The sequence below is a fragment of the Chroicocephalus ridibundus genome, chromosome 1 (genome assembly GCF_963924245.1).
Source record: "Chroicocephalus ridibundus chromosome 1, bChrRid1.1, whole genome shotgun sequence".
In the NCBI taxonomy this organism is placed as follows: Eukaryota; Metazoa; Chordata; class Aves; order Charadriiformes; family Laridae; genus Chroicocephalus; species Chroicocephalus ridibundus.
In genome coordinates, this window is record NC_086284.1 from 161,159,412 (window position 1) to 161,187,186 (window position 27,775).

At 43.8% G+C, this 27,775-nt stretch overlaps 2 protein-coding genes across 11 annotated transcripts; one reads left to right on the forward strand and one right to left on the reverse strand.

Moving 5' to 3' along the window:
• Positions 1–2,576: 2,576 nt before the first annotated feature.
• On the forward strand, positions 2,577–18,813 carry TMEM263 (transmembrane protein 263). 7 transcript variants are annotated; one of them, XM_063321328.1, is made up of 5 exons: positions 2,577–2,700; positions 6,222–6,284; positions 7,334–7,452; positions 11,123–11,192; positions 16,314–18,813. In XM_063321328.1, exons 4-5 carry the CDS (start codon positions 11,129–11,131, stop codon positions 16,598–16,600), a joined length of 351 nt encoding a protein of 116 aa, XP_063177398.1. In that variant the 5' UTR covers positions 2,577–2,700; positions 6,222–6,284; positions 7,334–7,452; positions 11,123–11,128; the 3' UTR covers positions 16,601–18,813. The 7 variants fall into 7 exon arrangements, 6 of the variants coding, with proteins under 6 accessions (XP_063177398.1, XP_063177417.1, XP_063177438.1 ...); XM_063321347.1 differs by having other exon boundaries at positions 7,337–7,452; XM_063321338.1 differs by lacking the exon at positions 2,577–2,700 and adding an exon at positions 2,834–3,118.
• Positions 18,729–27,719, reverse strand: MTERF2 (mitochondrial transcription termination factor 2). 4 transcript variants are annotated; one of them, XM_063321315.1, is made up of 2 exons: positions 27,699–27,719; positions 18,729–22,990 (listed from the first exon to the last, which is right to left on the reverse strand). In XM_063321315.1, the coding sequence occupies exon 2, from the start codon at positions 22,974–22,976 to the stop codon at positions 21,783–21,785; it is 1,194 nt and encodes a 397-aa protein (XP_063177385.1). In that variant the 5' UTR covers positions 22,977–22,990; positions 27,699–27,719; the 3' UTR covers positions 18,729–21,782. The 4 variants fall into 4 exon arrangements, with proteins under 4 accessions (XP_063177385.1, XP_063177360.1, XP_063177377.1 ...); XM_063321290.1 differs by lacking the exon at positions 27,699–27,719 and adding an exon at positions 27,619–27,654; XM_063321307.1 differs by lacking the exon at positions 27,699–27,719 and adding an exon at positions 27,511–27,619.
• Between the last annotated feature and the right edge of the window lie 56 nt (positions 27,720–27,775).

Below are 27,775 nucleotides of genomic sequence, written 5' to 3' on the forward strand. Positions count from 1 at the left end.
ATGTATATATTTTGACCTTACTTCAATTATTTTCTGCATCTGTAATCATAGTGCGTTCACAGACAAAATCTAAAAACCTATAATCTAAATGAAGGAACCCCTCCTCCAGGGGAGAAGACCGAATGTTGTACTTTTTCCATTTTAAAAGTGTTATGAAACTGCTTATATGCTGTTTCCAGTGAAAGAAGGTTACTTATTTCTCATAAAGGCTAAATAATACTAAAGAAGTCGTAACTGAATATACCAACGGCGGGCCATCTTTGAGACTATTTATGAAGGAAATGTTCAATGCAGGAAAAATTAAATAAGAGCAAAAATAGCCACAACGACGACACCTCTGCAACCAAAACCTTTTCTTCAGCTTCAGTGTTGGTTTAGCAAAGTAACAGGGACGCCGCTCGTTTGTTTTCTGTTGTTTGCAGAGATGTCAGCCTGAAGTTATTTCAGTTATTACACCTGCCAGTGAGACTCCACCGCCAATGGCTGAGGTTTTACGAGGAAGTTGGCTCTTTCCGTTTGCTCAGCAAAACACTTCACCAACCCAAGTCCTTCTGTGCCATCCTTAGCCTTTCAGAGTTTGAAAAAGAAGAGATTTTAATCTCTGCAAAGCCTTTAATTTTCAGCTGCTAGGAGGCAAAACATTCTTCAGTGTTTTGTGCTGTAAAGTTCATGGGTGATTGATTGACTCTGTCGCAGAGAAAATATTCAAGCAGCAACTCTTTCTTCTGCTACCAGAAACATGAAGCTACAGGCCTTGCATCTGAAGCGCAGCACCCCACGTAAAGAAAGCACTGCGTACACCTGGGCCCTAGGGCACGGGATGAGCAGCAGCTATCAGAAAATCCCCTTATCTCAAAGACCGAAAAGATGGTAACAGTGGCAAGCGTGTCTGTCAGTACCAGGGAGGTAAATGCTCTATGAGTTTGGAGAGTCGCTGACCTGTCCTCACAGCTGGAAATCAAGATCCCAGAGTAGGACTCCTGTGTGCCTGTGTACTATTTCCAAAAAACACAACTAATTCATGGACCCCGTGTGCCTCCCATGTCCGGAAAGATCCCAAGGTGTGCTCCCAACCACACGACATCCTTGGTTTTTCACTTGGACTCCCCTGCGTTCATGCTTTCACCCGTTCAGTGCCAAAGTAAAGATTGTGGCTGCTCTTTGTTCAGCGGGTCAGGAATGCCGAGTCCCCGTTACCAGCAAACCCCTCCAAGGCCCGTACAGTGTTGCTCTGACGGGTCGCACTGATGCTTCTGCAACTATCCAGTGACACCTGACTAGAGCTGCACACGCTGAGGAGGACAGATGTCTTTCACCCTCATCTCACACCTGAGTTAACGTCCCTCTGCCCTAACGCAGGGGTAAACTGCTGAAGCTGGGGCTGAATATAGAGCCCGGAAAAGGCCTCTTCAGACACATCTCTGTGGAAACAAGATGCTGCTTTGTATTTTCCGTGTGGGAGCTGAGCTCACACTTCAGACAGAAACTAATTATTTTGGAGGAGTCCAGAAAAGATTATCCTCCATACACGCCTCTTCGTAGAGAGGAGGGTGGAGCAGGAGGGCGGCAGCCAAGCATGAAGCTGGGCCGAGGAAGCGGAAGCAGTATTTTGCCTATGCAAGTTTTTTAATCTTGTGAAGCGTTTCGTGGGGTATTTAGTATTCCTGTGCCGCTGAGAGGAGTTCTGTTCCTAAACTCACGCTCGGAGTACCCGGGACTTCCCTCTCTCCCTTGGCTGTCCAACACTTCCTTGTCTAACAAACTTGAAAGTCACTGTTCATCCCCAAGGGTCCCAAGAGATGGAGAGGTGCCAAAGGAGGGGTCGAGTGCCAGAAAATCTGTCTTTCCCCAGCTATCCATGTTGGTGTAGTCACCTGGAAAGCCATGCCCTCAAACCAGCATGACTACAACTTGATCCCCTACAGCTTGCATGCAAGTAGCTCCACTCGCCCAGATAACGGCTGGGATAAAGGGTGCAATGTACATGCTGCTTAACGTAAACCCGTATCCTTTGGATTAGCGCTTTGCACCACGCCGGGCAGTGTTCCTCGCAGGACGGTGCCGTTCCCCGATGCAGAGAGCTCCTGCAGCCTCCCCATTCGGCAGGGTGCCCCAAGGCCCATCTGTTCACCCCAAGCCCAGCGGAGCACCGCTGGCCAAACTCCCCGCAGCGTCTCAGTCAGCCATGGCGATGCCGTCCTCCCTTTCCTCCTCTCCTCTGCCCTACCGCTACCCGGCACTTTCCTCCACCTCGGCGCCCCGGCCCCGTGGCCACGGAGGGCCCCGCTCAGCGGGGAAATCCCCCCTCCGTGCCCCCTTCGGGACCCGGGCCCGCTGTGTCCCGGGGGTGGAAGGTGCCTGTGAGGGCCACGAAGGTGGACCCGACGCCTGTGTAGGCCCTTGGGGCCGGCGCGGCCCCTCCGACAGCGGCCGGCAGCGACGTGTAGCGCCGGAGGGGGAGGACCGGGGGAGGACCGGGGAAAGACGCCGCGGTGGCCCCCGGCAGCCCCGGGGCGGGGAGGGGGCGGGAGCGGCGGCGCCTGCGCGCCCCCCGGCCGCCGAGGGGGCCGCGCCGGGCCGGGCGCTGGGGCGGGGTCTGCGGGCGCCGACGGGGCGGGCGGCGGCGGGGCGCCACGTCGGCAGCGGGGAAAGGCGCAGGAGTAAAGTCTGCGGCGGAGCCCAGCCGCGCCGAGCCGCGCGGTGAGTGAGGGCTGAGCGGCCGCAGCCGCCCCGGCCCCGCCGTTAGTCGGGGGAGCCCGGCCGAGCGCCTTCCGTGCCTTCCCACGGAGGAAGGGAAACTTCTGGGGGAGGAGGCGGGAGGGGACCCGGCGGAGCCGCCGGCGGGAGAGGCGGGCCCGGGGAAGTGGGGCCGCCGCTTCTGCTGTCGCCGCCGCCACCTGCCCCCGGCGCCTCCCGCCCGCCTTTGTGCTTCCTGCCGCGGCACCGGGGGGCGTGAGGGAGGGAGGCAGGGCCGCGCCGGGCGTAGCGGCTCCGCCGAGGCCTTGGCTGCCACGTCAGTGCCGCCGCCCTGCGCCGAGGTGCCCGGCGGTGCCCGCGGCCGGCCCGGTGGGGGAGGCGGGCGGGGGTCGCCGCCGGGCGAGCTGCGCCGGCGAGGCAGGTAGCTGCGAGGAGGGGACGTGGCGGGGGCGGTGGGGGCTCGGGCCGCCCTGCCGGGGATCGGGGGGAGGGGTGCGGGGCCTCGACGGGCCGGGGCCGGCGCCTCCGCGGGTGCGGGACCGGGCTGGGGGTCGGCTGCCCTGGGCCGGACTCCCCCGGGCCGGGCTCCCCCAGTCCGTGGTGGAGCGTCTCCCCCCGGGGGGCGGCTTGGGACCCCTGCTCGCCCTGACCTGTTTCCTGGGTGGTCTTGTTCTACCCCCTGAACTTCTCCCTGCCAGGAGAAGCTTTGTTTCGGATTTTTTCTCTTTTTAAACTTCACTGTACTCTCATGTTTCCTGTAGTAACTAGCTCTTTATTTCATCTATTTCTCTCAAGTCCAGCTTGATGGAGCAGAATCTGGAAGAGTTTTATTGTGAACTGGGAGCAGCTTAGCTTTCGGCATTCACCTAGCCTAGGCGTGATGTGGCCTAAAATAAATCCAAGTTGTTTTAGCCATGCAGCTGGTTCTGGTCATTGTGCGAAGCTCATAGACAGCCTCTGCGGATGCAATTATATGCTTCCTTCTGCTCGTTTAACCGGGCTGCAAACGAGAACTCTGAATCAGGATGTCGCTGCGTAAGGAAGATAAATACCAAGTGCATGGAGCCCGCTTCAGTGCGTGCGGAACATTGCTTTGGGCAGCATGGCTCTGTGTAATTGGAAGGGTACACACAAGACAGCTTAATTCAGTACACAAATACTGGTTTTTATGCACATCAGTTTTAAGACTGCTCAGTAAATACTCTCCAGACTGTTGTTGAGGTTTTGGTTTTTTTTAAAGCTTTCTGTTAAGCTGTGGTTAACACTCAGTAGAGTTGATGTTGCCTCCTCAGTATAGAAATGGACAGTGGCGCAAAAGTGCAAACCAAAAAAGGTGGTCCTTGTCTGGCAAGTGAATGGATAAATGTCAGGCAGGAGCCAACAAACAGGTGGTGGATGCTAGGGAAAAAGTTCATTATTTCGTTTGCAGGGGTGGCAGGGAAGTACAGCAGCTGCTTTATTGCCCTGGCTGTTAGGCACTGTCAGGTTTTGTCTTTGTAGGTCTCCTGGAAAAGGAGAGCTGAGGCAGGTGTGGTGCTCAGGCAGTTGGGAAAGCATTAGAAGACATGGGGAAGGCTCTGCTTTAGAAAGCTGAGTTAGCAGGAGGTGGGGGCTGACAGGACTCATAAAATGGAGCTTCTGTGGCCTTTCTAAAGCTCTGCCCTATGCCTTACTGGAATTCAACGTTTAATTTCTAGAAGCCAGTTTTGGAGGACAAGAAAAGGGGAATTTGGGTTCCTGTGGCCTTTGATTTGGTATCTTGCGAATGCTTGATTTGGAGAAAACTTGATTGCCAACATCAGGTGTTCCCTAGAGCCTCTTTTGGCGCCTGACCTATACTTCAGTTGAGGGTGATGGGGAAATGTTGGATTTTTTTTGTAGGCAGAATTGATGATACAATGTCCCGGGCAGAGCTAAGGGTTTGGTGGTTTGTTTTTTTTCAGGAGGTATGCCTCCTTTTTTGCCTTTAATTGTGGTGTCTGTTTTTTAATGCAGATATGTTGCATTACCTTTCCAGCTGTATGTTGAACCCTGCATGCTGTGGGCCTGTTGTCTGTATTACGGCAGACTTGTGTCTCTGGGGACAGGGGGGAGGGTGTTGTAGCCCACCATGCTATATGTTTAAAAGTAAGCTGTGGTTCACACCTGGAAACTTCTGATCAGCTTGCTATAGTCTTTCTCTGAAAACTCTTTTTTTTCCTCTGAAACGGGCATGCTTGCTTCCAAGCCAGTCTTGCTTTGTATATAAATTTGAATTTTGAAACTTGGCTTTTAAACAGAAGGCTTGTTGAAATGTCAGCTATGCTCTTGGTTTTTAGCTACGTGCTTTCTACGTGCCTGGATTTGTTTTTTTACTTTAGCGCTGTTAGCATGGACTCTTTCTTCTTGCAGAAGTTCAGTCAACTGTCTCCCTTGCCTTAACTAACTGAAAAACACATTTCCATATCATGCTCTGAGGGTTGTGTCTGAGAGAACTGACAGCACTGAGCACTCATGATATGTTACAAACCCTAATTCAAGGCGTAAAGCAGGAAGCTCATAGTCAGGGGTCGCTTGTGCAGCTTGAAGCAATACCCTGCAGGGCAGCCATGAGTGGGATTACCTTCTTGGCTTCATTCTTATTTCCTTGTTTAATTTGGAGAGTAGAGCACTGTTAATCTTTCCAAAGTGTATTTCTTAAAGTATCGTCCCTAAAAATAATTTTTCGTGTACATGAGAGACATCAGGTTCGTTTTGAAGTCTGCTGCAGCCACTGAAGGAGGGGAAGGAGAGCTGTGCATGTGGCAAGGGTTGTTTTGTTTTCCATCAGCTCTGTAGCCAGGCTTTCTAACTGCATAGCTGGTGGGCAGAAGGAAGATAATTTTTTCATGGTGGACTAAGATGAGGCGATCGGTTTGTTTGCAGTTCTGTCAGGTGAATAGTTCCAGTGCTGTCTGCTGCTGCTGCAGCCTTCTGGAGCAGTGTTATGCTGCCAACTGAAATTGGCCCCATCCTTGGATAGTTTCGCTGCTGCCCGCAAATATCTGAGTAGTGGCATTGAAACAAGCCAGTTTTTACTGGCTGCTGCTTGGGCCAGGTTTGCTGTGCTGAAACAGTAGGGCTTTTTGTCTGTAAAGTCAGAAAGACATCGAGAGCATCATCTGAAGCTCAGGAAACTGCACACACATCTGTAATGGTTAGAGCCCACTTCTCAACGGAAGGCTAAAACTTTACACAAATTGCGGTCCAAGAACTGCAGACTCGTTAAGGAGAGGTTGGGTCTTAACATTGATTACCACGCTTCATAGTAATCCTCATGGCAGCATATGGAGCAAGTAAAATTATCTCCATTGCCCAAGGACAAGAAGGAATCGGTGTTTTGGTGAGATAAATCTCATAAAATTGTGGCATCTTAAGGCCATGCCAAGTATGCTTCTCCCCAGCTGCGGCGCTTTGTATTTATGATTCCCACCATACATGCATGGCAGATATGTGACAGTAGTGCTGTTCCATAAGATGTCATTAACCTTCTGCTTTTCTTGTAGGTGCATGGAGAGTACGTTTGTGGAAACAAATAACTAGAAATCTTCACAAAGGAATCTTATTTGGTGAGAAAGTTTTATCTGAATCAGCTTTGATGTGAATGTATGTGTGGTTGTACTGTTAACCTCCACGGATTCCTAGCACTTTCATTCAGGGTCCTTTAACAGTGTTAATGTTATAAATAGCTCTTGAATTAAAAATCCTCTTCTAAACCACTTCTTTCTTTACAACTGTGTAAAACAGTGAAGCTTCCTAAGTATTTCATATTCTGACAATATGACAGTGTGTTTTCTTCTTTAAAACCAATTGAAAGAGTGACTTTCCATTTTTATTTTTTTAGTCTGAAGGTTGATAGGTATTTTAACGTGTTGTTAAAAAGATGAGAAGTTATTCCTTATCTCTTGAATGACTAGCACCCTCATAAGCGCACAGGAAAAAACCCCAGAAAGTAGTTTGCATGTGTCCCTGTTTGAAATCTTTTAAGATCTGGTTTTGCTTTTGCTTCTTAACAAGAAAAGAGAAAGCTTATGTATTCATCTGCACAGATGAAAGAGGAAACTGGAGAGTACCACTGATACACTAGATGTCTGCTCGGTGAATGCGTATGAGAGTTCTGCCAGGACTCATCGAGATCCCACCTCATTTCCTGTGATCATTTAATGCAGGTGTTAAATTAAGCTGGAGACTTTTCTCCAGTGACACAAGATACTGTGAATTTGGCATGACAGGATGAAAATGCCAGAGAGAAAGATCTACTTGCTCGCTTTCTTTTTCCCTTTTTTTTGGCCCGTCAGCATACTTTGAAGATTCTGAAAGATGTATCAGAAAAGTTCCAAGGTTCAAGTTTCTGATAAATCTTTGCCTTGTTGCATGCATGTGCAATACTGGTAATAACTGTGACTAATGATTCCGTGCACAGGGGACTTTGAATCTGCAGCTTCCAACTTAAGTTTCCAAAGTTCGTTAATCAATACCGTGTCTGAATGACTTAATTCTCTGCACAAAATCTTATCCTTGCACCTCCAGATCGGTTCCTTAGGTGTTAGCTGAGTTGTAATCTCTGTTGGGTCTCATGAATTTTGCTTTCTTCTTCTTTGTGGGGACACACCTTCAGCAGGGAGGGTGAAGAGGAACCTCCCTTAGGATACACTGCAGTCTGGTGACCAGGGGACTCCTGCAACGTGGGACATACGAGCTTGAATCTTATTAGACAAAGGAGGCATTAAACTATAGGTGAGTGTTTTCACCTTGACGGTATTACGTGAAAGATAGTGAGTGGTTTCTGCTTTTCTCACTGCAATTTTTGAAGAAAATTATATTCCTGCTCTCTTCCAAGACTGGATGAAGTCATATGCCACCAAGCAGTTATTCCAGGCCTTTGACCTCCAGTCAGTAGAAATACTCACCTTAAATATCTGGAGGGGAGCCAGGTTTAAGACATGTGTGTAGTATTTCCTGCTCACCAGATATGCTACACCCTGTTTAGCACACAGGATTTTGGATCACTTTTCAGAGGCTCTTAAGTCTCCTGATGCACTAAATTTGATACAAGGATGCCTGACGCAGGCTGTAACCTAGATACCTGAAATTTTTCTGCTTAAGTCCTTTGTTGGATCTCGGTCTTGATTCTGTGGTTCACTGGAGAGCTTCTACAGAAAAAGGACTTGAATTGTGCTTTGTGAGCTCTTGGATGCCAAATTCTGTTTCGGGTCAAGCTGTGAGCCTTTTCTGACAGTGGTGTGACTGTTTTCACTTGCAGTGATGTAGTAGGAGAACAGTGAGTAAAAACTAGCACGAGCTGGTTAGGCACATCTCTTGCAGCATTCCTGTAGTGCTTCCAGGCACCTGCAGAACCACACATCATAGAGTAGTTCTCAACTTCCTGATCTGCAGACCACTGAAGGCTTGCTTTTGCGTAGAACAAATTCAGTTCAAGGGTGACTTATTTCCCTTAGGCTGCTCTTCTCAGGCCCACGTAGGTACTCTATTGACTTCTGAGGCCTGATAGCAGCAGGTTGCTGGTGCGTCAGCTGTAGAAGATAGACCACTGTAGTCCTTGTAATTTTAAGAGTGTGAAGTATTTCCGTGGTTTAGAAGGAGTTGCAGTTGTGTTAAGTCACTGCATTTGAATGATGTATTGTGTAAGGCACCTTTTTAAAAGTAACTTGTGGTCAACAATTATGTAACCTTGAGGTTCTGGGGAAGGTAGCAGGGGAGGGAATGCCTAATCTTATGATTTTTTTATGTAGTGCTTTGATTTTATATGTTGGGGGGGCGGGTGTTTTTTTTTTTTAATACTTTATTACTAGACTAGGAACACAGCCTTGGAACTCCCACGCCCCAGTACGTTGCTTTGCTCATTTAACTTTGCAGGAACTGCAAGCAAATCTGACCACAGCCTAAACTAGATTAAGGAGAGTTATGAAAGCATCTTTTTCCATGCGCTGTTTGCCAGTCTGACCCTTTCCATTGGAGAGGTCTCATCTTAATTAAATACTTGTACAATGCCTAGCACGACAGATCCTCGGTACTTCATCGGGGCCGTATCTGGTGTCAGCGCTGCTGTGTCCAGTACCTTCTTAATAGCAGAAAACTTGTGTGGAGCCTTGTGACACTTTGTAATGTTCTGCCGTATTCAAAACTGGTAACCTACTCCAACTTCCCTCTAAACTTGTTGATGGTACCTGACAGTGTTTTGTCTTTCCTTATAAGATTAAATAACTTTTCTGAGCCTCTTATGAGGAATTGCTGACAGAAACTTTTTGGAAGCTCAAACAAGCAATTTCATTGGGGTTTCTTTTGGGGAATTATGTGCTGGCTAGATACAAACATATTAGTGGAGGTAGTTCTTTATAAAAATTAATTTATCTCTGGCTTAACTCATTTATGTCTCCCTTGAGCCTGCTTTAAAACTGTTTTGGTAACTTTTTTTTTTTTTTTATTCCTTTGAAGTAAGAATTGCTAGGTTGTGACTTTTATTTTACTTTTTTAGGACCTTTCCTCGTACAGCGAATAAAATCCTTCCAGATTCCTGATAATCATCTTAATGAACAAAATGGCCACATGTTAAGTAGAAAGATAGTTGCTTCATCTTTGTACAGATGTTTTGATGACATAATGTCAGGCCTTACAGATGTCTTACAGCATCTGCCTTCTCTTTCTCGCAATGCTTGATATTTTTGTTTCAAGTTGGAAAAAAGCAACAACCTGCATGTGACTTCACTTAGTGAGGACAAAATCCTTCTATTTCTTCCAGCTTGCATTAGATGAATGCAAAGAAGTTGTGTAGTACCTGAATCCAGTCCCTTCTCAGAACCTGATTGCCCTTGGTTGCTCTCTGTGATTGGTTGGGCTATTTTTTTTCTTTCTTTTTTACTTTTTCTTGACTTAACTGACCCATGATTAAATAAAATGACAAGGAAGTCTATAATTGATACTTTTCGGATTGCCCCTTAGCCCTCAAGTCATCCATCTTGATGCGTTGCTGCTCACTTTCCTATTTCTTAGCTTCCACATTTGTGTTTCTGGCTTTTGAGAGGTCCTTGTTCAGCATTGCCATCAAATCAGCCATCCTGGTAAGAGGGTTTTTTTGCTTGCTTTCCTATTCAGCTTCTTCTGTAAAGGTACCTATGTTTTCTGAGTTGTGAACTGGTCCCTTAGTGCTGATTGTGAGGACTCTTTAATATTCAGTTCAGGCTTGCTTTGCATCCAAAGATCTATCATGTAGCGTGTGGGTTCCGGTTTTTACTGTGATGTTTTGACTTCATAATTAGACTGGAAGGGTTTTAGCTGTTGTTTTCCAGGTGAGTCTTCCCACCCTTAGGTTCTGCTTCTACCTCCTCATCCCTTCTTCAGATCCCAGCCACTGTTTTCTCACCCAGAGGAGGTATGGAGAGGTCTGGGCATGGCACGACAGGCTGGAATTATTTTTGTGGTGATCAGTGACTCCTGGAATAAATTAAATTATTTAAAGGCTTGTGCACGTACATCTCCCTGTATGTGCAGGGAAAAGGGAACTAAGAGGTCACTGGCAGGAAGACAGAAGGATGCTGAGTGATATAATAAACTTGTTTTTCTTTCCCCTTTTCCTGACCTGAGTGCCTGCTGAGAAGGGAAGGCAGGATTGGTAGTGGGGCTCAAGGGAGGAGGCAGGACTTAACACCAAGGCACACTTGGTGCAGAGGAAAGGAGGAGGGAAACCTGGACTAGATATTGCTTTTTTTCCCCCTTCTGAAGGGGAAAATGCAGTAATCAGAGCTGCTGATTTGAGCTTTCTCCTGTGCTTCCCATCACTGTCAGGGACTGGTGTTCTAGAACTGCTCTAGGAAACAGCTTTTGGTGTAAAGAAATCTTTTTTCGGAAATGTTTCAATTGGCAAGTTTGTGTAGAGTTAAAACAGTCTAGTTCTGCTATCACCACACTGTGTATGCAGTAGTGTTACAAGATAAATGGAATGTTTTCACTACATTTCTTCCATCTTGTTTTCGTGGCATTTATTGAAATTCTGCTGCAAGGACTTGTTTCGTTAAAGTACTGCTTTCCAGGTACTGTTAGATCTCATAGGCATGCTGCTGCTGTTCTTTTCCTACTGTTTTTCTTCCTAATTGCTTTTTAGGTTTGAGATGCACTTGGTGTGGGGCGGCAGCCCTCACCAAGCCTGTTGACCTGGTGAAGGGCTCCTTTCCCCCCCGGCCCCCCCACCAAGTGTTAAGTCTGGTCGAAGAATACAAAAGCAGAGTCTTGTAATGAAATAGTAGTAGCTTTGTCAGGAGCTGCTAGTGTATCTAGTAACAAATAAGAACTTCTTTTCTATGGAACTTAAACTATGTGAATTTTGGATTCATGGGTAACACTTATGCTTTGCCAGAAAAGATGTACAGCATATGTGAATTTCTTTTTTTAGGCAACAATGAATCAAACGGACAAAAATCAACAGGAAGTCCCATCATACCTTCATGATGAACCACCAGAAGGTATGTATTAGTTTCATAATATCAAGTAAATTCACTGAATTTCATCAGAAGTTCAGATATCTCTTAAAAGAAATGGAGCTGCAAGTTGAACACTTTAACTTTAGTTTAAGTAGCAGTAAGCAAGCCATGACTGGGTTCTTGTTCACATCTGCATTATCATGTACAATAAAACCATTGCATATAACTCAGTAAACAACTGTACTGATAAACTATGGAGCAGATGGGTAGAAACTAAAGGGCATAATTTGCAGATTAGTTTCCAGAGATGTGAATTGGTTCAATAAGTATTTATTTCTGCTGTTCATTATGTGAGATGGAAAGAGCCCAGCTTCACTTTTGGAGACCTTGCTGAGTTCATAGTGCTTGCAACTTTTGAACAAGATATGTTTAAAAATACATGGAACTTCATTACTACTTCTGGAGACCCTTTTCCATTATACAGTTAACTGTGGTTCTCATTGTTGACTTAATCTCATGGTTTCCTAAAAACAAACACACGCTTGACTTCATTAATGCAGTGGCATCTTGGTCTCCTGAATTAAATGAATCTTAAATGGGTTATTAGATCTGCAGAGGAAATGCAGTTGCAAATGAGCAGAGTTCTCTTCCGGGCTGTGGAACGGCAGGACTGTGAAGACTCCTGTGTGTATAATGTGACCGGGAGCATACTAGATCAAAAGCCGTTCTTGGCACACAGGTTGTCTGTGTTCCCTCTTCTCTTTAAGAAGTCTCTTTAAGACTAAATGTCTTGGATGTAGAGGTCGAGGTCGGCGGGTCCTGATTCCTCTCAGTTCATTGCTCTTCAATTTATAATGGCCTTTTTAAAGCTCTGTTTGCTCGTTTGTGGTTTTTTTTTTCTTAGCTCTTATATGTTGTATAACGGAACAATTCACTTCACTTGAACAACAGTATTACCCGCTAACTGTAGCAGAAGGGTTGAAGTGGAATAGCTCACTCTATTCTTAACAACTATTAGGCAGGAAACACAAGTACAAGAAGGTGAGAGGAAAGGGAGAAATAGATTTTCATGGCACAGTGGTTCTTAGGCTCTACTAAAATTGTTACAGTTATCATGGTGTGAGGACAAAAATCAGTCTTTTTAAGCTCTTATGGGGTTGTCAAGATCCCAGAAGCATTTCTGAAAGAAAATGCCAGGTTGGAAACTATGCTCTAATGTGTGTTATCTTCAAGTCTAATTGTTTAAGGTGCTGCTTTTTTTCTTCTCCCCTTAAAGATCGAATTGTATTTTATACACGTTAAACCTTGCATGTAGAAAGTGAACAGTGGTCTGACTGGTAAACTACAACTGATTCTTTCTTGAGGAAGGCAGTGAAACAAATGAGTGTTGTTTGTTTTTTTTTTTTTTTTTTAATCTTCCTAGAATATTGAGTAGGTTGTCCAGATCTAGAGCATAACAGCAGAGTCTGATCATCACTAGGTACTGTGAGGTTTTATTTATAGATTGTGAGCAATTAAGACTGACTTTCTTCTGCACAGTATCTTCTTTTCAGTATGACAAGAACCAGTTTGGATATATAGTCTAAATAGATGGAGAAAGGTTGTGTAGTTTGAGAGAATAGAATGTAACACAGCTCCTCTTAATGGAAACTCCATCCTTGAAGAGGCATTTTCCTTTTGATTCTGTTTCACATGCACTCTTCAAGCCTTATGAGTTTAGTTAAAATGTTGTAACACCCTTGAAGAAGATCCCTGTTTTAAATGTCATACAGGGCCTTCATAAGCAATATGCTTACACCATCGTAGAAAGGAGGACAAATGTGGATGGAAGGCTACCAGTTCGATGTTGGCAAGAGATAGTCTCTGAACAGGCTGCCAACAAAAATCCTTACAAGAAAGGCTCAATTCCAAAACCAATTTGCAGTTTTTCGTAAAGATATAAATAGTTCCAGTTTGTCCCAATCGCGCTCGACAAGCTTGGTGCCCAAAGGCTTTAAAGAAATACATATGTAGAAGAAGCTTTTGTGCTTAAGCTTTCTATGAGTAGGGCTGTTCTGATCCTTTATTTTCTGCTTTGCAAGTGGTGCCAACCTTTGCAACCTACGTTCACTCAAACTCTTGTTCACCGTTGGACTCTCTTCAGCAGGAAGCTGGCTGCAACATAGCATGGTTGAGCCAACCCCCAAACAGAGACCTTGTGTCATTTTCTCCCTAGATTTAGGAATGATCTGTTTCACCTTCTTTCTTGTACTGATTAGAAACAAGGAGACCAGGAATGTGTGTGCTAGAATAGAAATCAGCTGGCAATGAAAACTTCACAGCTGCAGGCATTTACTAATCTAATGGGCAAGGCAAACAGGAATGAAATGGAAGTGTGTCAGCCATCATCAGAAGTTATTAATACACCAAGTCACAGTCAGTATTTACACTTGTGAAATGGAGTAGATGTTGTCGGAGGATTCCTGAAGTTATGTGAAGAAAAGCATGTCAAGATTACTTTTGCTTGTTTGTTTCTCTCGTTACTTCTTAAGTTAGCTATGGTAAGTCCTTTCTTGCTAACATCAGGTCTGATTTACTGAAATCAGCTCTTAACGTGGTAAGAATTTGGTCCCATTCACTCTGATGATGGTGATGGGTGGAAGTGAAGCATTTTCTGACCAAATTTTTTTACAAGGTGTGCAAGTCTGGTCACAAGAATCCTCTAACTAATAATACCCAGACAGTGGATTTTATACCAGGCTCTACATACTCCTCTCTGAGAGAGATTCTTTAAAGGTGTTCTGTATATAAATAAAAATTTTGATCTCTGTGTGCTTGTGTTGGCAATGCATTTTTGCTGGAGATGTCCAGGTGAAAAGCTGCTGGCCTAGAATGAACCAGCAAGGGTATTACTTGGCTTTAAGTAAAAGGCTGTCACGTGTGTTTCTAGTTTCCATGACTCTTTCTCTTATTGAAGAAATTGATACAGGTAACAGAGAGAGACCAGCGTAAGCTGGAAACATTTTTACTATTTAATTTTTTTTTCTTTTTGCTCCCTTGAGCTGCACTGTTCCTATTTATGCTAATTTTTCTTTTTGTTAAACTTTTAAGAACTTCTCTCATTTAGATGGCATCTTATCATAGAATGGTTTGGGTTGGAAGGGACCTTAAAGACCATCTAGTTCCAATCCCCCTGCCATTTGTTTGAATTATTCTGGACGTGCACATAGGAACGCCAAACTTCACACTTTTTTAATGAAGCCTGAGTGCTGGGTCAGTCCTGGCGCTATCACAAACTCATTGGAGGTGCATGGGAAGTTCCTCACCTTAGTTTTCTTATTGTAGTAAATGCGTGCTGGGAGGTGACTCTTGGAAACTCTCCCTCTGAATGCGAGTTTTCAGCAGTCAGGGCACTGGAGGCAGAGACCTGCTCTGCTGGTTCTCCTAAGGCATGTTGCAGTGCAGAGTGACTGCGTTGACAGGGGCTGGATATAGGTCTCTGGTGGATCTAGAGCTGATTTTTTCTTTTCCTATGCCTCTCTAGGCTTGTCCTCTTCCAAGCGTGTTCTTTCTACTGCTGACTCCCTCACCTCTTTATTTCATGTTTATTTCTTTCGTGGCTCTGCCCACTGTGGTTCCACTTGCTCTTTCCTTAGTTGCCCCTGTTGTTTTTCCCTAAGAAAGGGAAATGGGTCTGTTAAATCCCATATATTATCTACAGGTAGTTAGAAAATGCAAAAAACTGTGGAACTCTTATCCTACTTTTGTTAACTGGCTGTCTCTTGCCATGGTTCCCTCTGAAACTTTTTTAAAGAAGTGTTTGGGGTGGGTGAGGAATTGACAAGACAGGAGCTGAAAAATGCTTACCTGTGCAGCGTCACTGTTGAGACCAGAGGTTTCTCAAAGTTCGCATCAAAAATACCTTACAGAGAAACATGTGCCAGGGCTACTAGTTTATAGGTGCAGTAGGTGATACTTTCTTGTGTGCTTAAATTAACATACTATTTCATCTTCCTATTTTTTCTTTGAAGATTAGATGATGCTTTTGCAGTAGCGGGTCATGGAGTTGCAGTCTTAATTCCCTTTAGCAGCAAGGTGCATGTATCTTTTTTTAGGATTTTGAAGCTTACATGTAGAAATACTGAAGTAATTACTAAACTATTGGAAGGCTAAGTGGCTAATTCTGGGAGTCTTTCCAATACTTTATATTATTTTGAGGCTATGTAATTGTACCATAAATATGGAATAGGAATTGACTTCTACAGCGTATAGCAAGAAACTATGTAAAATGCAGGTTAAACATAACATTAAAAAGAAAAAATGTGTTTATGTGGTCAATAACATGCAGAAATCCTATGGTTTGAGACTTAGTTTTGGACATCGTATTGGGACTTCTGTTGTAAGCCTGTAACTCTTGCTATTGTTAATGTCTTTGGGGACCACTTTTGGTATTTAATGAGCTTATTGGGACACTTCCCCCCCTCCCCTATCCAAATTACAGAAAAGGCCTTTATGGAAGAAAATCAAATTTGTGTACGTGATGAAGAAAGGAAGTGATACAGTGAAGAGCTGGCGTTAGTTTTGTCCTTCTTGCTCTTCTTTTGACTCTTCTGATTGCTCTCTTGCTTGTAACCTTCTTTCCTTCTTACCTGATGCGTGCACGCAACCCTCGTAAACACATCTTCAAAGCAATAATTACTAAGAAAAGAAGCAATTTTGTCTCAAGGTGAGCTCTTTTCAAAGAATAGATCTTTTTTTAAATAAATCTTTGGCTCTGCTTCTCCAGGAAACTTTTTCCAGTCCTTCCTTATAGATTTGAACAAGGTAGTGTTGCTGCTTTTGTGTGTCCCCCACTCTGTGGGTTAACCCTTAGTATTAGGATGGGGTGAACAGGAGGGTGTGTCATCCCCCACGTTAATAAAGTCCAGAAATGAGGCTAATCTGGCTGTGAGACCATTCAGAGTCTGGGAAGGTAGTGGAGCATACAGGGGACAGAAGTTTATCATGTAGGACTGTCTAGGAGCTATATGCCTGATATTTGTAGGCTCAGTATTGACTTGCGCTTTAGAAAACAGCACTGAGGTATGTCTCGCTGCAGCAAAACGTCTTTTCTTATGTGGAACTATGGTGGTTCTCTTTTCATTATAGCACTGTGATTGATCTGCATGTTGTTTCCTCCCTTAGGTTCACTAAAGGACCACCCGCAGCAGCAGCCTGGCATGCTTTCTCGTGTGACTGGTGGCCTCTTCAGTGTCACGAAGGGAGCTGTTGGTGCCACAATTGGGGGCGTTGCTTGGATTGGAGGGAAGAGCTTGGAAATTACCAAAACAGCGGTCACATCTGTGCCCTCAATGGGAGTGGGGCTAGTCAAAGGAAGTGTTTCTGCTGTGGCTGGAGGTGTTACAGCTGTAGGATCTGCTGTTGCAAGTAAAGTGCCTTTAACAGGAAAGAAAAAGGATAAGTCTGACTAAAACCAAAACTGAGACATACTTGATTCTTCAGAATATTACATCAGTGGCATTAAAATCTGCTAAGATTTGGACCATGAGAAGCCATGTGTCTTAGACACTTTGTCTTCTGAAGAGCTGTGCGAGTAACTCTATTTCATCTGTAAAGGACAGAAGAAGTTTGGCTAGCACAGAGTATGAAGATTTATTAGAGCCTAGATTGAAGCTTTGTATCTGGTGAAATGTTACACTTGATAACTATAGAAGTGAGTAAGTGTATCTGAAGGGATAATATGTATTTGAATATTCATTTACTGTAAGTCTTTTGCAGTTTTGGACTAAAATGTGAACACAGAAACTTGGTAATCTCTCCCCTTCCATCCATATGACGAGATGCCATTTACTGTTCTCAGTGGTTTCCACATCCTCCTGCCTAAGGATCCTTCAGCTGCATAATGGCATTGTTGGATGTGCCCGAATAGTTTTGGTTATGAAACTGTATTTGCAGACAGCCTGTAAACTATCAATGACCTCATTCTGCCAGTGCGGACTGGAGCAAATAGAACTGGAGGTGGGCAGAAATTGGAAATGAGGGTGGGAGATAGAAGTGAGAAAGTTTGACGACGTGGTAGAGGCAATCATAAAGAGTAAATAACTTAATGCCTTATTAGGAAAAAAATAAAAATCTTTTTACTAGGTGAAGCTGTGTAAAGAAAACCTGTTCTGTTGTTTCAGTGCCGCTCACAGAACAAGCTTTACACTCTCTTTACGAATCCTGGTATCTGAAACTTTGTAAATTTTTGCTGAAAACAAGATTGCTCCATCTCAGGTGTATTTAATGATATGCATCTATTTCCTGCAAGTGAAAACTTGCTTCTAATAAACTTTTTGTAGACACTAGAAAAAAATGAGGGCTTAATGGAAACTGGGCTGATGTGTGTGGTCATCTAGCACAACTGTCTGACTTGAAAGAAATTCCCTTGTGTAGTTGGAAACCACTGAAGAACCAGCAAAGCTGTTCTCTCAACTCCATGGTGCACCAGGTTAGCTTCTTGCTCTGTTTAAACAAATGCAAGGAATTTTTCACTACATCTTTCTCTCATACTTCGTGTTTTGATTTTTTTTTTTTAATAAAATGCAATACTTTTATTTAAAACCAAGCCAAAAAAGGTAGATGAGGCCTTAAGGAAAAAAAAAAAAAGGAAGAAACATCATCCAAGTAACTTGTATACTGACAGATTCCAAGTGTTGACACACCTCTGATGGGAACATCTGTAGGTCCTCTGCAGCGCGTGAGGCAAAATGCACTTGTAAAATACACAGCTTGAGGTTGCCTTAAAATAGAAGCTGTTGGTGATCTTTTCTGTGTGTGTGTGTGTGTGTGTACTGACTTTGCAAATAATCTCCTTGGAAGCCCACAGAAGAAGACTGTGAATGTTGTGTATGCAGTATTTTCTAAAAACTTGTGTTCCTACAAAGAACTTACAAGAAGGATATATAGGGATACTTTTTAGAAATTTAAAAAAAAAAAAATAAATATCCAAACGTATCACTTTTCTAAAGCTTAGTCCTGTATTCATGGGTGTTGAAAGTATCCTATATGTAAATGATGGTACAGTAGTCACCTAGTCTCTCAGAGCTGTGGGTACTTCAGGTGAAGCCTGGAACAACTTTATTTGATATCAGTAATTGTTGTATGCGTTGGTAGCAGGTTATTCATAAGCACAGGGATTTGGGGCGGTGGGGAGAGCAAAAACCCAGCAAGTGGAATTACCTGCTCCTTTTGTTAGCTGCACCAGCTGCTTCACTCCATTCTGCTGCAAGGGTGTAATGAGGTAAGTTTATGCAACAAATGGAAGACTTTAACTGTTTTTTATAGTCAAAAGCTATGTGCATAGAATATAGGGTAGTGTAGTTTAAGGATGCCAGTTAGCTCTAGAAATGAGCTGGCTTGGATACCGGAGGCAATCTAGCTGAAGCAAATAATTTAGTATTGTCTGCTCCCTTGCAGTTTCCAATGTAGATGTATCCCAGAGTGCTACCACTGAACTTAAGAGTCACCTGTTTGGAGCACAGTGATATTTGTGACACTCAACCAAACCCTTCGTAATTGTTTTCTGAAAACATAAATGTTGAACCGGTTATACTCCTCTTTTTTTTTTTTATGACATTCTTTAATTTTTATACTATGGAACTTGTTGCAAAACAAGTGTGGTCTGAGATGTGCGATGTTAGATCTGTAAAGAGCTGCCAACACTTCATTATGTTTTGTTCTTAACATACCCTGTAGTTATTACTTCTGAGTCTTGTAACTGAAACACTAACATGGCATATGGTTTTAGTTTCCGAAAAGAGCTTTGTCCTATGTCCTGCATATTTTCCATTCACTTGTGAAACTTGCCTAGTCTTAAAAACTTGTTCTGATTCTGTCATGACACTTGTGAAACATTAAATTGTTGCTGTTTCAGACATTTGAAAGCTTCCCAGTTAATTTGTGGAGAAAAGCATGCCTAGGTATGAATCTTCCCACTGTATCATGCCCCAGAGTGTCTTTTATCTGCATCTAAATAGCGCCAACCAGCTCTTAACAAAAACCGTACGTTCACTGTGGTGTTGGCTGTGCATAGACACAAAATCCCTTGTACGACATGTTTGTTGTTGTTGTTATCTGGGAACCAAGGTTTGGGGATACTCACTTCTTAAATCAGTGAGCTGAATGGAATATGGAACTGAAGTTTTCAGACGGAGAGGGATTGTTCTTGTGTTGTGGGGGTGGTTTTGTGGTGGTTTTATTTTACTTCCCTTTTCATAGCCCTCATTTCAAAAGGGGAAATGTTCATGAAACTACTTGTATGTCTGACTGCTCACTGTATAACAAAACTCTGGTCTGCAGGCTTTTATGTGCCAGACTATAATGGTATAAACTGGTTCATGTTCTCTGTGAGTAACAGCGAGAGACAAGGAAGCAGATTTCAGCAATACAACATGTTGGTAATTGGGAGCTTCTCTGAGGTTTTATTATAAATTAATCCTGTGAAGAAGAGAGAAACCAGTCCCAGGCATAGAGTTGTGAATGAAGGATTGAATGAATTTTGCTCTGCTGGTAAAAGAAAAGGAGCCTCTGCTTATGCTTTTGTTTTGAAAGGGGAGGAGGAGAAACTGAAATGTTCAGAATGGAAAATGAGTTTGTGGTAACTCGGGCTGTGACTCAATTAAGGAAATATGTCTCTTGCCTGTTCTGTCCATTGCCACTGGGAATAAGACGTTTCAGGAACTTTAAAAACAGACACCTGTAGCAATGCTGAAAGTAAATTTTCAGGGCAAATGGTTGTTTTATGTCTTGGTTTCCTTTTCATCCTAAACCACCGATCAGTTCTGTGATTCAGCATTAAAGGCTGTATTATGAATAGCTTCAGCGAGCTGAAATGCCCCCTTGTGTCTGAGGGGAAGGGTGCTTTTGAATTCAAATAATATTGTGGTCTGCTTAATAGTCGAGCACTAAAGGATAGTCAGAAAGTGACAAAGGCAAGTCCCTATGAATTTTTAATACGGCTGTCTTCCCAGTTTCCTCTTGGAAAATGATAATGCGTTTTGACGAATCAGTAAAGAAATGGCTTAGTAAGACTGACTCTTATCATGCTGGTGGTATGTGCTGCCTCTTGACTTCTTGCCAGTGTCACACATGCTCTTACACGAGCGGTGTTTTACCCCACAAGCTGCTGTCACGTCCGCACTCGCCTGCATGGCGGTGAGTTTAAGACCTTCAGCTGTCGAGATCTTGGCACTGCTCTAACCAGATGTTTCTAGCCCTTTCCAAGCTCGCAGCACATAACGTGGCAAGCTCTATATAAAATCATCATCTTGCAGCCCACTCTCTAAACAAGTAATTCAATACCAGCTTTCCTCAGCAATTTAAAATTTCTCTTTAAGAAAAGGAACCCTGGACTTGTTGCCAAAATGTCTGTTAAAAATGACCTTGAAGAATGGCCCGGAGTGAGGGGGTGTGTAACTGGTTTTTCTCCTGCTGTCAAGAGGGAATGTGTATGGAATAGTTGCTGAGGAAAGTCTTTCTGAGAAATAAAATCACTGATGATCCTAATTCTAGATCGTCAATGACGCTACTAATTTATATTACCATTCACAGCCCATAAATGAAAATAAGTAAAATCCCCTGAGGACTTAAACACTGTCAGATAGTTACTATTTTGAAAGCCAGCACTTGTCAACAATTAACTATACAGTGATATCCGAGAAGCAGTGTCACCCGTATATTTAGAAACTGCGGCAGCTGTTTGCAAATCTGGTAGTCATTTTTTAATCACCAGTGGCTTATGGACTAGAGTTACACCTAATATAAAAGCAGGGCTTTTTCCTTTCTCCTGCAATCATCTGAGACTCACTTGAGTCTCTCCCTAACCTTTTCTCTCCCCGAGCCTTGCTAGAAAAGAAATTAAGAACCAGGCAACCACAATAAATGTATTTCTTCCTGCCCCAAACGTTTTGTAAAAGCAGTAAATTTTGAAGTCTCAGAAAGGTGAAGGAGGCTTCTTCAAAATGTTTCTTCAAAATGTTTCTTTGCATTTATGGTTTGTACACAAACGTACTAGGGCCTTACTGCAGCAGTCAATAAATAAAAATACCATGTCCTGCCCCTGTTCTCAGACTGTGCTCTAGCCAGGCTATCCTATCCAAGAATGCTGTAGTTCCGGATCCGGGAGCAAGAGCTACTTATTTCAGCAATAAGGAACGGAACTCCAGAAGAGTCTCCAAAAGTCAGCGGAAGAGTGGGTTGATGAACACTGCTGGAAAAAAAACCCTCCTTCTCTGTCTCAGGTAAAGATTGTGCTAATCGCTATTATGGGGTGGACTGTGCAGTGACAGAGCTGAGAATCCAAAGTAGTTAATGTCCTGTTAGACAAGGAAATGTAACAGAACCAAAAAAAACCCACAAAAACCCATGTGAGGTACCCTCTGGGAAAAAAAAAAGGCAACCTTTATCATAACCAGGTTCTATGATATTATTTGAAAGCATTAGAAAACTACAACTGTATAGTGAAGCTGTGCCTAACACCCAGTGCAGGACAAAGTACAGTGTAAGACTACAATCTGGTTAAGATTACTTTTGTTTTGGCTAGTCTCAAAGAACCAACATCTCTTTTTCTCTTTGATAGTTTTCTTTTGCATAATTTAAAGGACAGCATTCAAATTAATCTTCAATGTTTATAGGAGCAACAGGATTAAAAATTGGTCTCTCCTTCTTTGATTGTATCTTACCATAATTGACTTCAAAATCTTTCTTCGTACCATTCAAGCTTTCTAGAGTTCCACTCTTTATATCATATCCCAAAGCAGAGAGTTTTTTAATTCGGTACTCAACAATTTGCGTTGTCAACTCCAGCACCATTGGTGTCTCTCTAATCTGCGATACAGAAATTCCTTCCTTCAGTAGTCCTTCAAGTCTTTCTTCCAAAACTGGAACAGAATAGTAGAGAAGGGCTGGGCATTTCAGCACTAGCTGTTTTAATTCTTGATCACTGCACTTAAAGACATTTTGGGAAAAATGCATACTCTTCTGCATAGTAGTAGGAGTAAGTTGAAAAATGAAACCTTTAAGTTTGGACAGCAGCTGTAGAACTTCATGGTCAGTGAAATCATTCTTCTGGAGAAATTCCAAGTTCTCCTGGATTACGGTGGAGGTATTTAATAAAATAAATGGATTTTGGCTTAATAGCTTCAGTATCCAGATCTTCATATTTGCATCAGAACCTCCTAAATTTAAATAATTTCTTTGCAATGTTTCTATCAGGTTTTTGTTTTTCTCAACGGGATTGTAGAAAATATTGGGTGCGCTTGTCAAGAACCTGGTGATTATATTATTCTTAAGTCCCAGCTCTTGAAAAAACAGTATATTTGCCTTCTGGTTCTCATGATATTCAGTAGTGAAAAAAGACGTTGGAAATTGCTCTATTAATTTAATCAACTGTTTTTCATTCTGGCATACTAATTGCCATAGAGCTCTTTGGGAGTTTATCTCTGCGGGGGTATGGAGAATTGCTTCTGGGCAGCGTTCTAAAATGTTGGCTACAGTGGTCTCATCCGCTCCCATTTCTTGTAAGATACCAGCAATTTCTTTAACGTAGGCCACATCCTGGAGAAGGACCCATTCCTTTAGTCTGCGTATCTTCTTAATGTCGACTGACAATCTGTGGAGACTCTCAATGGTTTTTTTATTTTCCTCCCTTGATTTTGTATCAGTTGTGTAACAGGAACATGTTGGGAAGCTTCTCTTTGCTACTTCAGTCCATACTGATGAAAAATCCAGTCCTGGGTTACAGTACTGAGATCTCGTTAACAGAAGAGTAAATATATCTTTTGCACCGTGAGCCACTCCTCTCAACATCGTGGAATTCAACCCTATGGAAAGAGAACAACAACTATATGCAAACACATTTAAGGTACAAGTTATACCTCATAATGTTCTCAGAGACACTGGTATTTAGACTGAGCTGGCATAAGAAATTACTCTCAACAGTGTTTTTTGTTATTAGCACAAAAACTAGCTTTCGGGGGAGGGGGAAGACTTTTGAAAGGTTAACGTTCTGATGGATGCCTCACTGCAACAATAACCTGTGGATGTGGCAGACCTGATGTGGGGGCAGCGCTCTGTCCACATAAATGCTTGTAGTCATACAGGAACCAAACTGTCAGCCGTTTCCTGCAGCTAACATTGTTAATTACATTACAGCTCACCCGCACCACATTAGAAAAATGTTTCACGCAATTTAATGTGACAGTAATTCTACCAAATTAATTTTTTAAAAAGCAGCTTCAATATCTTTCTGAACTCTTCTGAATGGCGTTTGGTTAACTTCTCAAGCGTTGTTTGGAGCATGACTCATTCCTTCATGTGTCAGAGACCCCCCTGATGCTCCTTCAGCAGCAGTTCATAGCCTGATGGCATTGTGAAATCATTCTTGTTATAATTAAGGGGGGGGGGGGGGGGATCATCAAAAACCTCTATGTATGTGTTTCCATTAGCTGAGTCTGTTAATTGGGTTCTGAATAAGCACACTGGTATTTTGGGAGAGGACACAAGTACGCTGTACTATCTTCAGGCCTTCACTTGCCTCTTCCAGCACCTCCTTTGCCACAGGTGCCCTCTGCACTGATGCCTTATTTCTGTCTCCAGGTCACTTCTGTCATTGCTGGCCACCCCCAGTAGGCAGAGAGTCCTTGTGGATGAGGTGCATGGCTCTGCTGGGGTTCACCCGGCAACCCGAGGGTAGGGGTGGGCAATCCCATACCCCACCTTTGCTTAAACTGCCTGCAAGGTACCACCAATAGCGCAGGTGGTGCCACCTGCTCTGCAATGGCCAAAGGAGCCGCAGCAGTCAAACACATACGAGGCGGTGTTTTCATAACAACCTTTATGGAAGCACGGAGTGCGAAAGGGAGAATTGCTGGTCTGTGAAATGCTCGCACAAATTGTGCTGGTAACATGCTTAAAACTGCTCAAATTGAAAATGAAAAAAACCCAAACTTACAATTTGTGCATTTGACAATTCTAAGTTGCTTTTCAGCTCTCCCAAAGTATGGCATGCTTCAAAACACACCTACGTGAGTATTAAGTTAAATTAAGAGGTTTTTAGGAGATAAAAGACTGTTATGATCATGTAACCTAATGTCCTGCATAACAGAGCAAGAAGCCTATTGCAGGAACAGCTGTACTAGAATCTTCTTTATAACCCATCTTTAAAGAAAATACATAGTTTGTTTAAAGAACTTAAGTGATAAAGTCTCTATCTAGTTGCCAGATAAGGTTAAATATCTTCCAGGGGTAAAATACTTTATCTCAAGAAAGTGAACCTTTGCTTTTAAGTTGATGTTTTTCAGCTTCTAAAAGCTGGACTCTCATTACGTTACTACATCATAAACTAATAGAACAAGACATAAAAATAATTTCCTATATGCAAGCTTATGTTATTAACTGAAGCTGTTTATTGGTAACTTGGTTTTTAGTAGTATTTCTAAATCTCTGAGGCAAAATCCGGTTGCCTAATGAAGCTGCTTGTGTCATAACCCCAAGGCTAATGATTTTATCTTCATAAACTTCCTGGCTTAAGAAGTGCTGTTCCGCAAGCTCCACCACAGGACAAGCCATTTTTCCCAATAGCCCTGAAAGCACTGCAAGTGTAGGTAAGTCACAGACTTTTCGCATGCTGACCTTCCCACGTCCTGAAAAAGCGACTGTTTCATGGCGACTGCAAACTAAAGCCTCTCCTCCGTAGGGAGCGACACAACTGCCTGTGCCCGAGTACTCTGAGCAGTTCTATTGAACTGAGTGGGTCCAGTCAGCGTAAATAAATCTCTGAAGCATCAGGGCTTTCTTCATTAATGCTTCAGCTCAGCTGGACACTGCCAGCAACATAAAGTATTGTTACAATTGTTTGGGATGTCAGATGACAATTCCAAAGTACAAACTGGAAAAACAACTAACCATGACTTTTACTTCAATGTGTAATCCTGCTGTTAAACCAAATTGCCTTGTGAGTAATACAGTCACTTAAAATACAGTCATTTTATCTATTATACAGATTTTTTAAAATTTTCATATAGTAAATTGTGCTCCTCTAAGATCTGACATGGAAATGATTGTTATATGCACTTAAAAGAAGCTTTCTGTTGTCTGAAACTCTTTGATATCAGTCAATTTTTTTCCTGCTGTTAGTGAGGATCATCCACGCAGAAACACAGAATACTACAGAAGGAAGAAAAACTTTATTTGCTAAACCACCTATGCATGGGGTACTCAGGAGCCCTTGTAAAGCACTAAGCAAAATCTTAACATGCAAAATAAGATGAATGGATTTTAATGTCATGGTGTTCTGTAGAAACTAAGAAGATGATTAAGAGTTATCATTTGGTGTATTTTAGCGTCTACAGATGACAGTATCACATTTCCAGGGTATGTAACATATTCCCAGAGTTCAGAGGTCTCTCAAAGCTCATGCTCGACTACTGTCCTAATATGGAGGACCCCACTGCAACTTTTTACACACCTATATTGCTGTAGGGATTGTAAATCAATTGAGACACTAGGGAAAAAAAAAACAAACCAGCCAACTTAGACGAGACATTTGCTCTTACTGCCAGCAGCACCCTCTTATCGCCAGGTGTCATAACAGCAATAAGGAAGTGAGCTAATGTCTACCTGGAAGTTATCTGTGATCCTGCTCGTTAGCACACTTGCAGTGACCTATATCTACAGATTAAAGGGCTGTTAAAAGTTTCATTATTTAATGAGACTCATATGTATATCTTCTATAGGAGATGGATACTAGGATCAACTAGCTGACTCATCCCTCACTTCATTCAGACATTTTGGATTTCTGCATGTGTATTTTGAGACTCAAATCTCACTTTTTGAAAAACTAGCAAACCAGCCTCTTGCTCACGTTGTATTTTTCACAACATCTTTCACTAAAGAGAGCAACAGTATAACTACTACTGTATGCTGGTCATTTCCATTCTTATTACAGCAAGCTGTAGGCAGGTCTTAGCAGGCTGTGGAGAATAAAATGGAACTACTAAATTCCTAGATTGAACCAGGAAAAATGGGTATCTCCCTAGAAGACAGCAGTGTAGATAGGATTTGAATAGCTTGTGATGAAATCTGGAGCGGTAATAGGTATCAGTTTTGTAGATTAATACATAGTAGAGTAAGCATTCAAACGTCTGCACTAACAGGCAAAAAATGATACCATGCTTTGCATCAGTAGTGGAAATGAGGTAAAGAAGGATTACAAAAATACGCTACACCAACATAAAGCTTTCTAGAAAAATCTATAGAGGATCCTAGGATGATCCAGGCTGGAAGGGACCTCAAGACCTCAAAGCAGAGTCTGCTATGAGTTAAGACCAGGCTGCTTTGCCTAGTCAGGTCTTGAAAACCTCCATGGATGGAGCCCACCCAGCCTCTCTGGGCTGCCTGTTCTACTGCTTGACAATCCTTGCGGGGGAAAAAGCTTTTCCTTCTATTTAGGAAAGACATGAAAAAAAGCTTAAGGAAGCATAGCACTATTTAAGCCACAGATCATCAAGTGGTGTTTTTAGTATAGAGAAGATTGAAAGCTAGCAAGCACTCAGAGTCTGGTCACGTAAACCTGGCCACCTGGACCATCCCTATCTCCACACCTCTTTTCCCCTCTTTTGGATTCCGCTTCAAGAGTGGAGGGGCTGGAGGAGGATGGAGTCCTGCAGCCAGCGCAGGAGCCGAGGGCTTGCTCTCCAGGTCCAGCCTGAGCCCCGCTACCCCAGCTGGGTTCTCCTGTGTTGCTGAAGTCACCTGGCAGAAAGGTCAATCCCAGCCTACAACCAGAACTTGCACCCAAAGCTTCTGTAGAATCACCGAATGGTTTGGGTTGGAAGGGGCCTTAAAGATCATCTGTTTCCAACCCCCCTGCCATGGGCAGGGACACCTCCCACTAGACCAGGTTGCTCCAAGCCCCATCCAGCCTGGCCTTGAACACTTCCAGGAATGGAACATTCACAGCTTCTCTGGGCAACCTGTTCCAGTGCCTCACCGCCCTCGGGGTACAGAATTTCTTCCCAATATCTAACCTAAATCAACCCCCTTTCAGTGTAAAACCGTCACCCCTCACCCTATCGCTACTCTCCCTCACAGAGTCCCTCCCCGCCTTTCCCGAAGGCCCCCGTTAGGTACTGGAAGGCCGCTACAGGGTCTCCCCGGAGCAAGCTCTCCCTCCCAACCACCCGCCGCTCCTCCCCCCCCCGCCCCCTTTATCCTCGGGCCGTCGCCACTGTCACGACACGGCCGCACCTGCCGCCTACGCGCGGGAGGCCCAACGCCGCCTCAGCCGGGCCGCTAACGGTGGCGCCCCGCCTGAGGGCCGCGACGGGGCTGCTTCCCTCACCGGCCGGTGCCCGGCGGGACAACGCTGAGACCCGCCTCCAAGCCCCCGTTGTGGGGAGCCGACCGAGAGCGCCCCGCCGCCCCGGTCCCGTCCCGCACCGCGCCTGACCTGGCCGGGCTCGCCGCCGCGCTGGGCCCTACCACCGCTGCCGGGCGGCGGGGGGGTGCTGAGGAGAGGGGGGGATGTACCATGTGGCGTCCGCGGCGGGGAGGGGCGGGTGGCAGTGAGGGACAGTGATTCGGGCTGAGTTTGCGGTAAATCTCGG

Excerpts from the sequence above, each read along its gene's own strand:
- TMEM263 (XM_063321328.1), top strand. The coding sequence starts at position 11,129 with ATGAATCAAACGGACAAAAATCAACAGGAAGTCCCATCATACCTTCAT. Across the intron at positions 11,193-16,313 it reads TCATGATGAACCACCAGAAG|GTTCACTAAAGGACCACCCG; the intron begins GTATGTATTAGT and ends TTCCTCCCTTAG.
- MTERF2 (XM_063321315.1), bottom strand. The coding sequence starts at position 22,976 with ATGTTGAGAGGAGTGGCTCACGGTGCAAAAGATATATTTACTCTTCTG.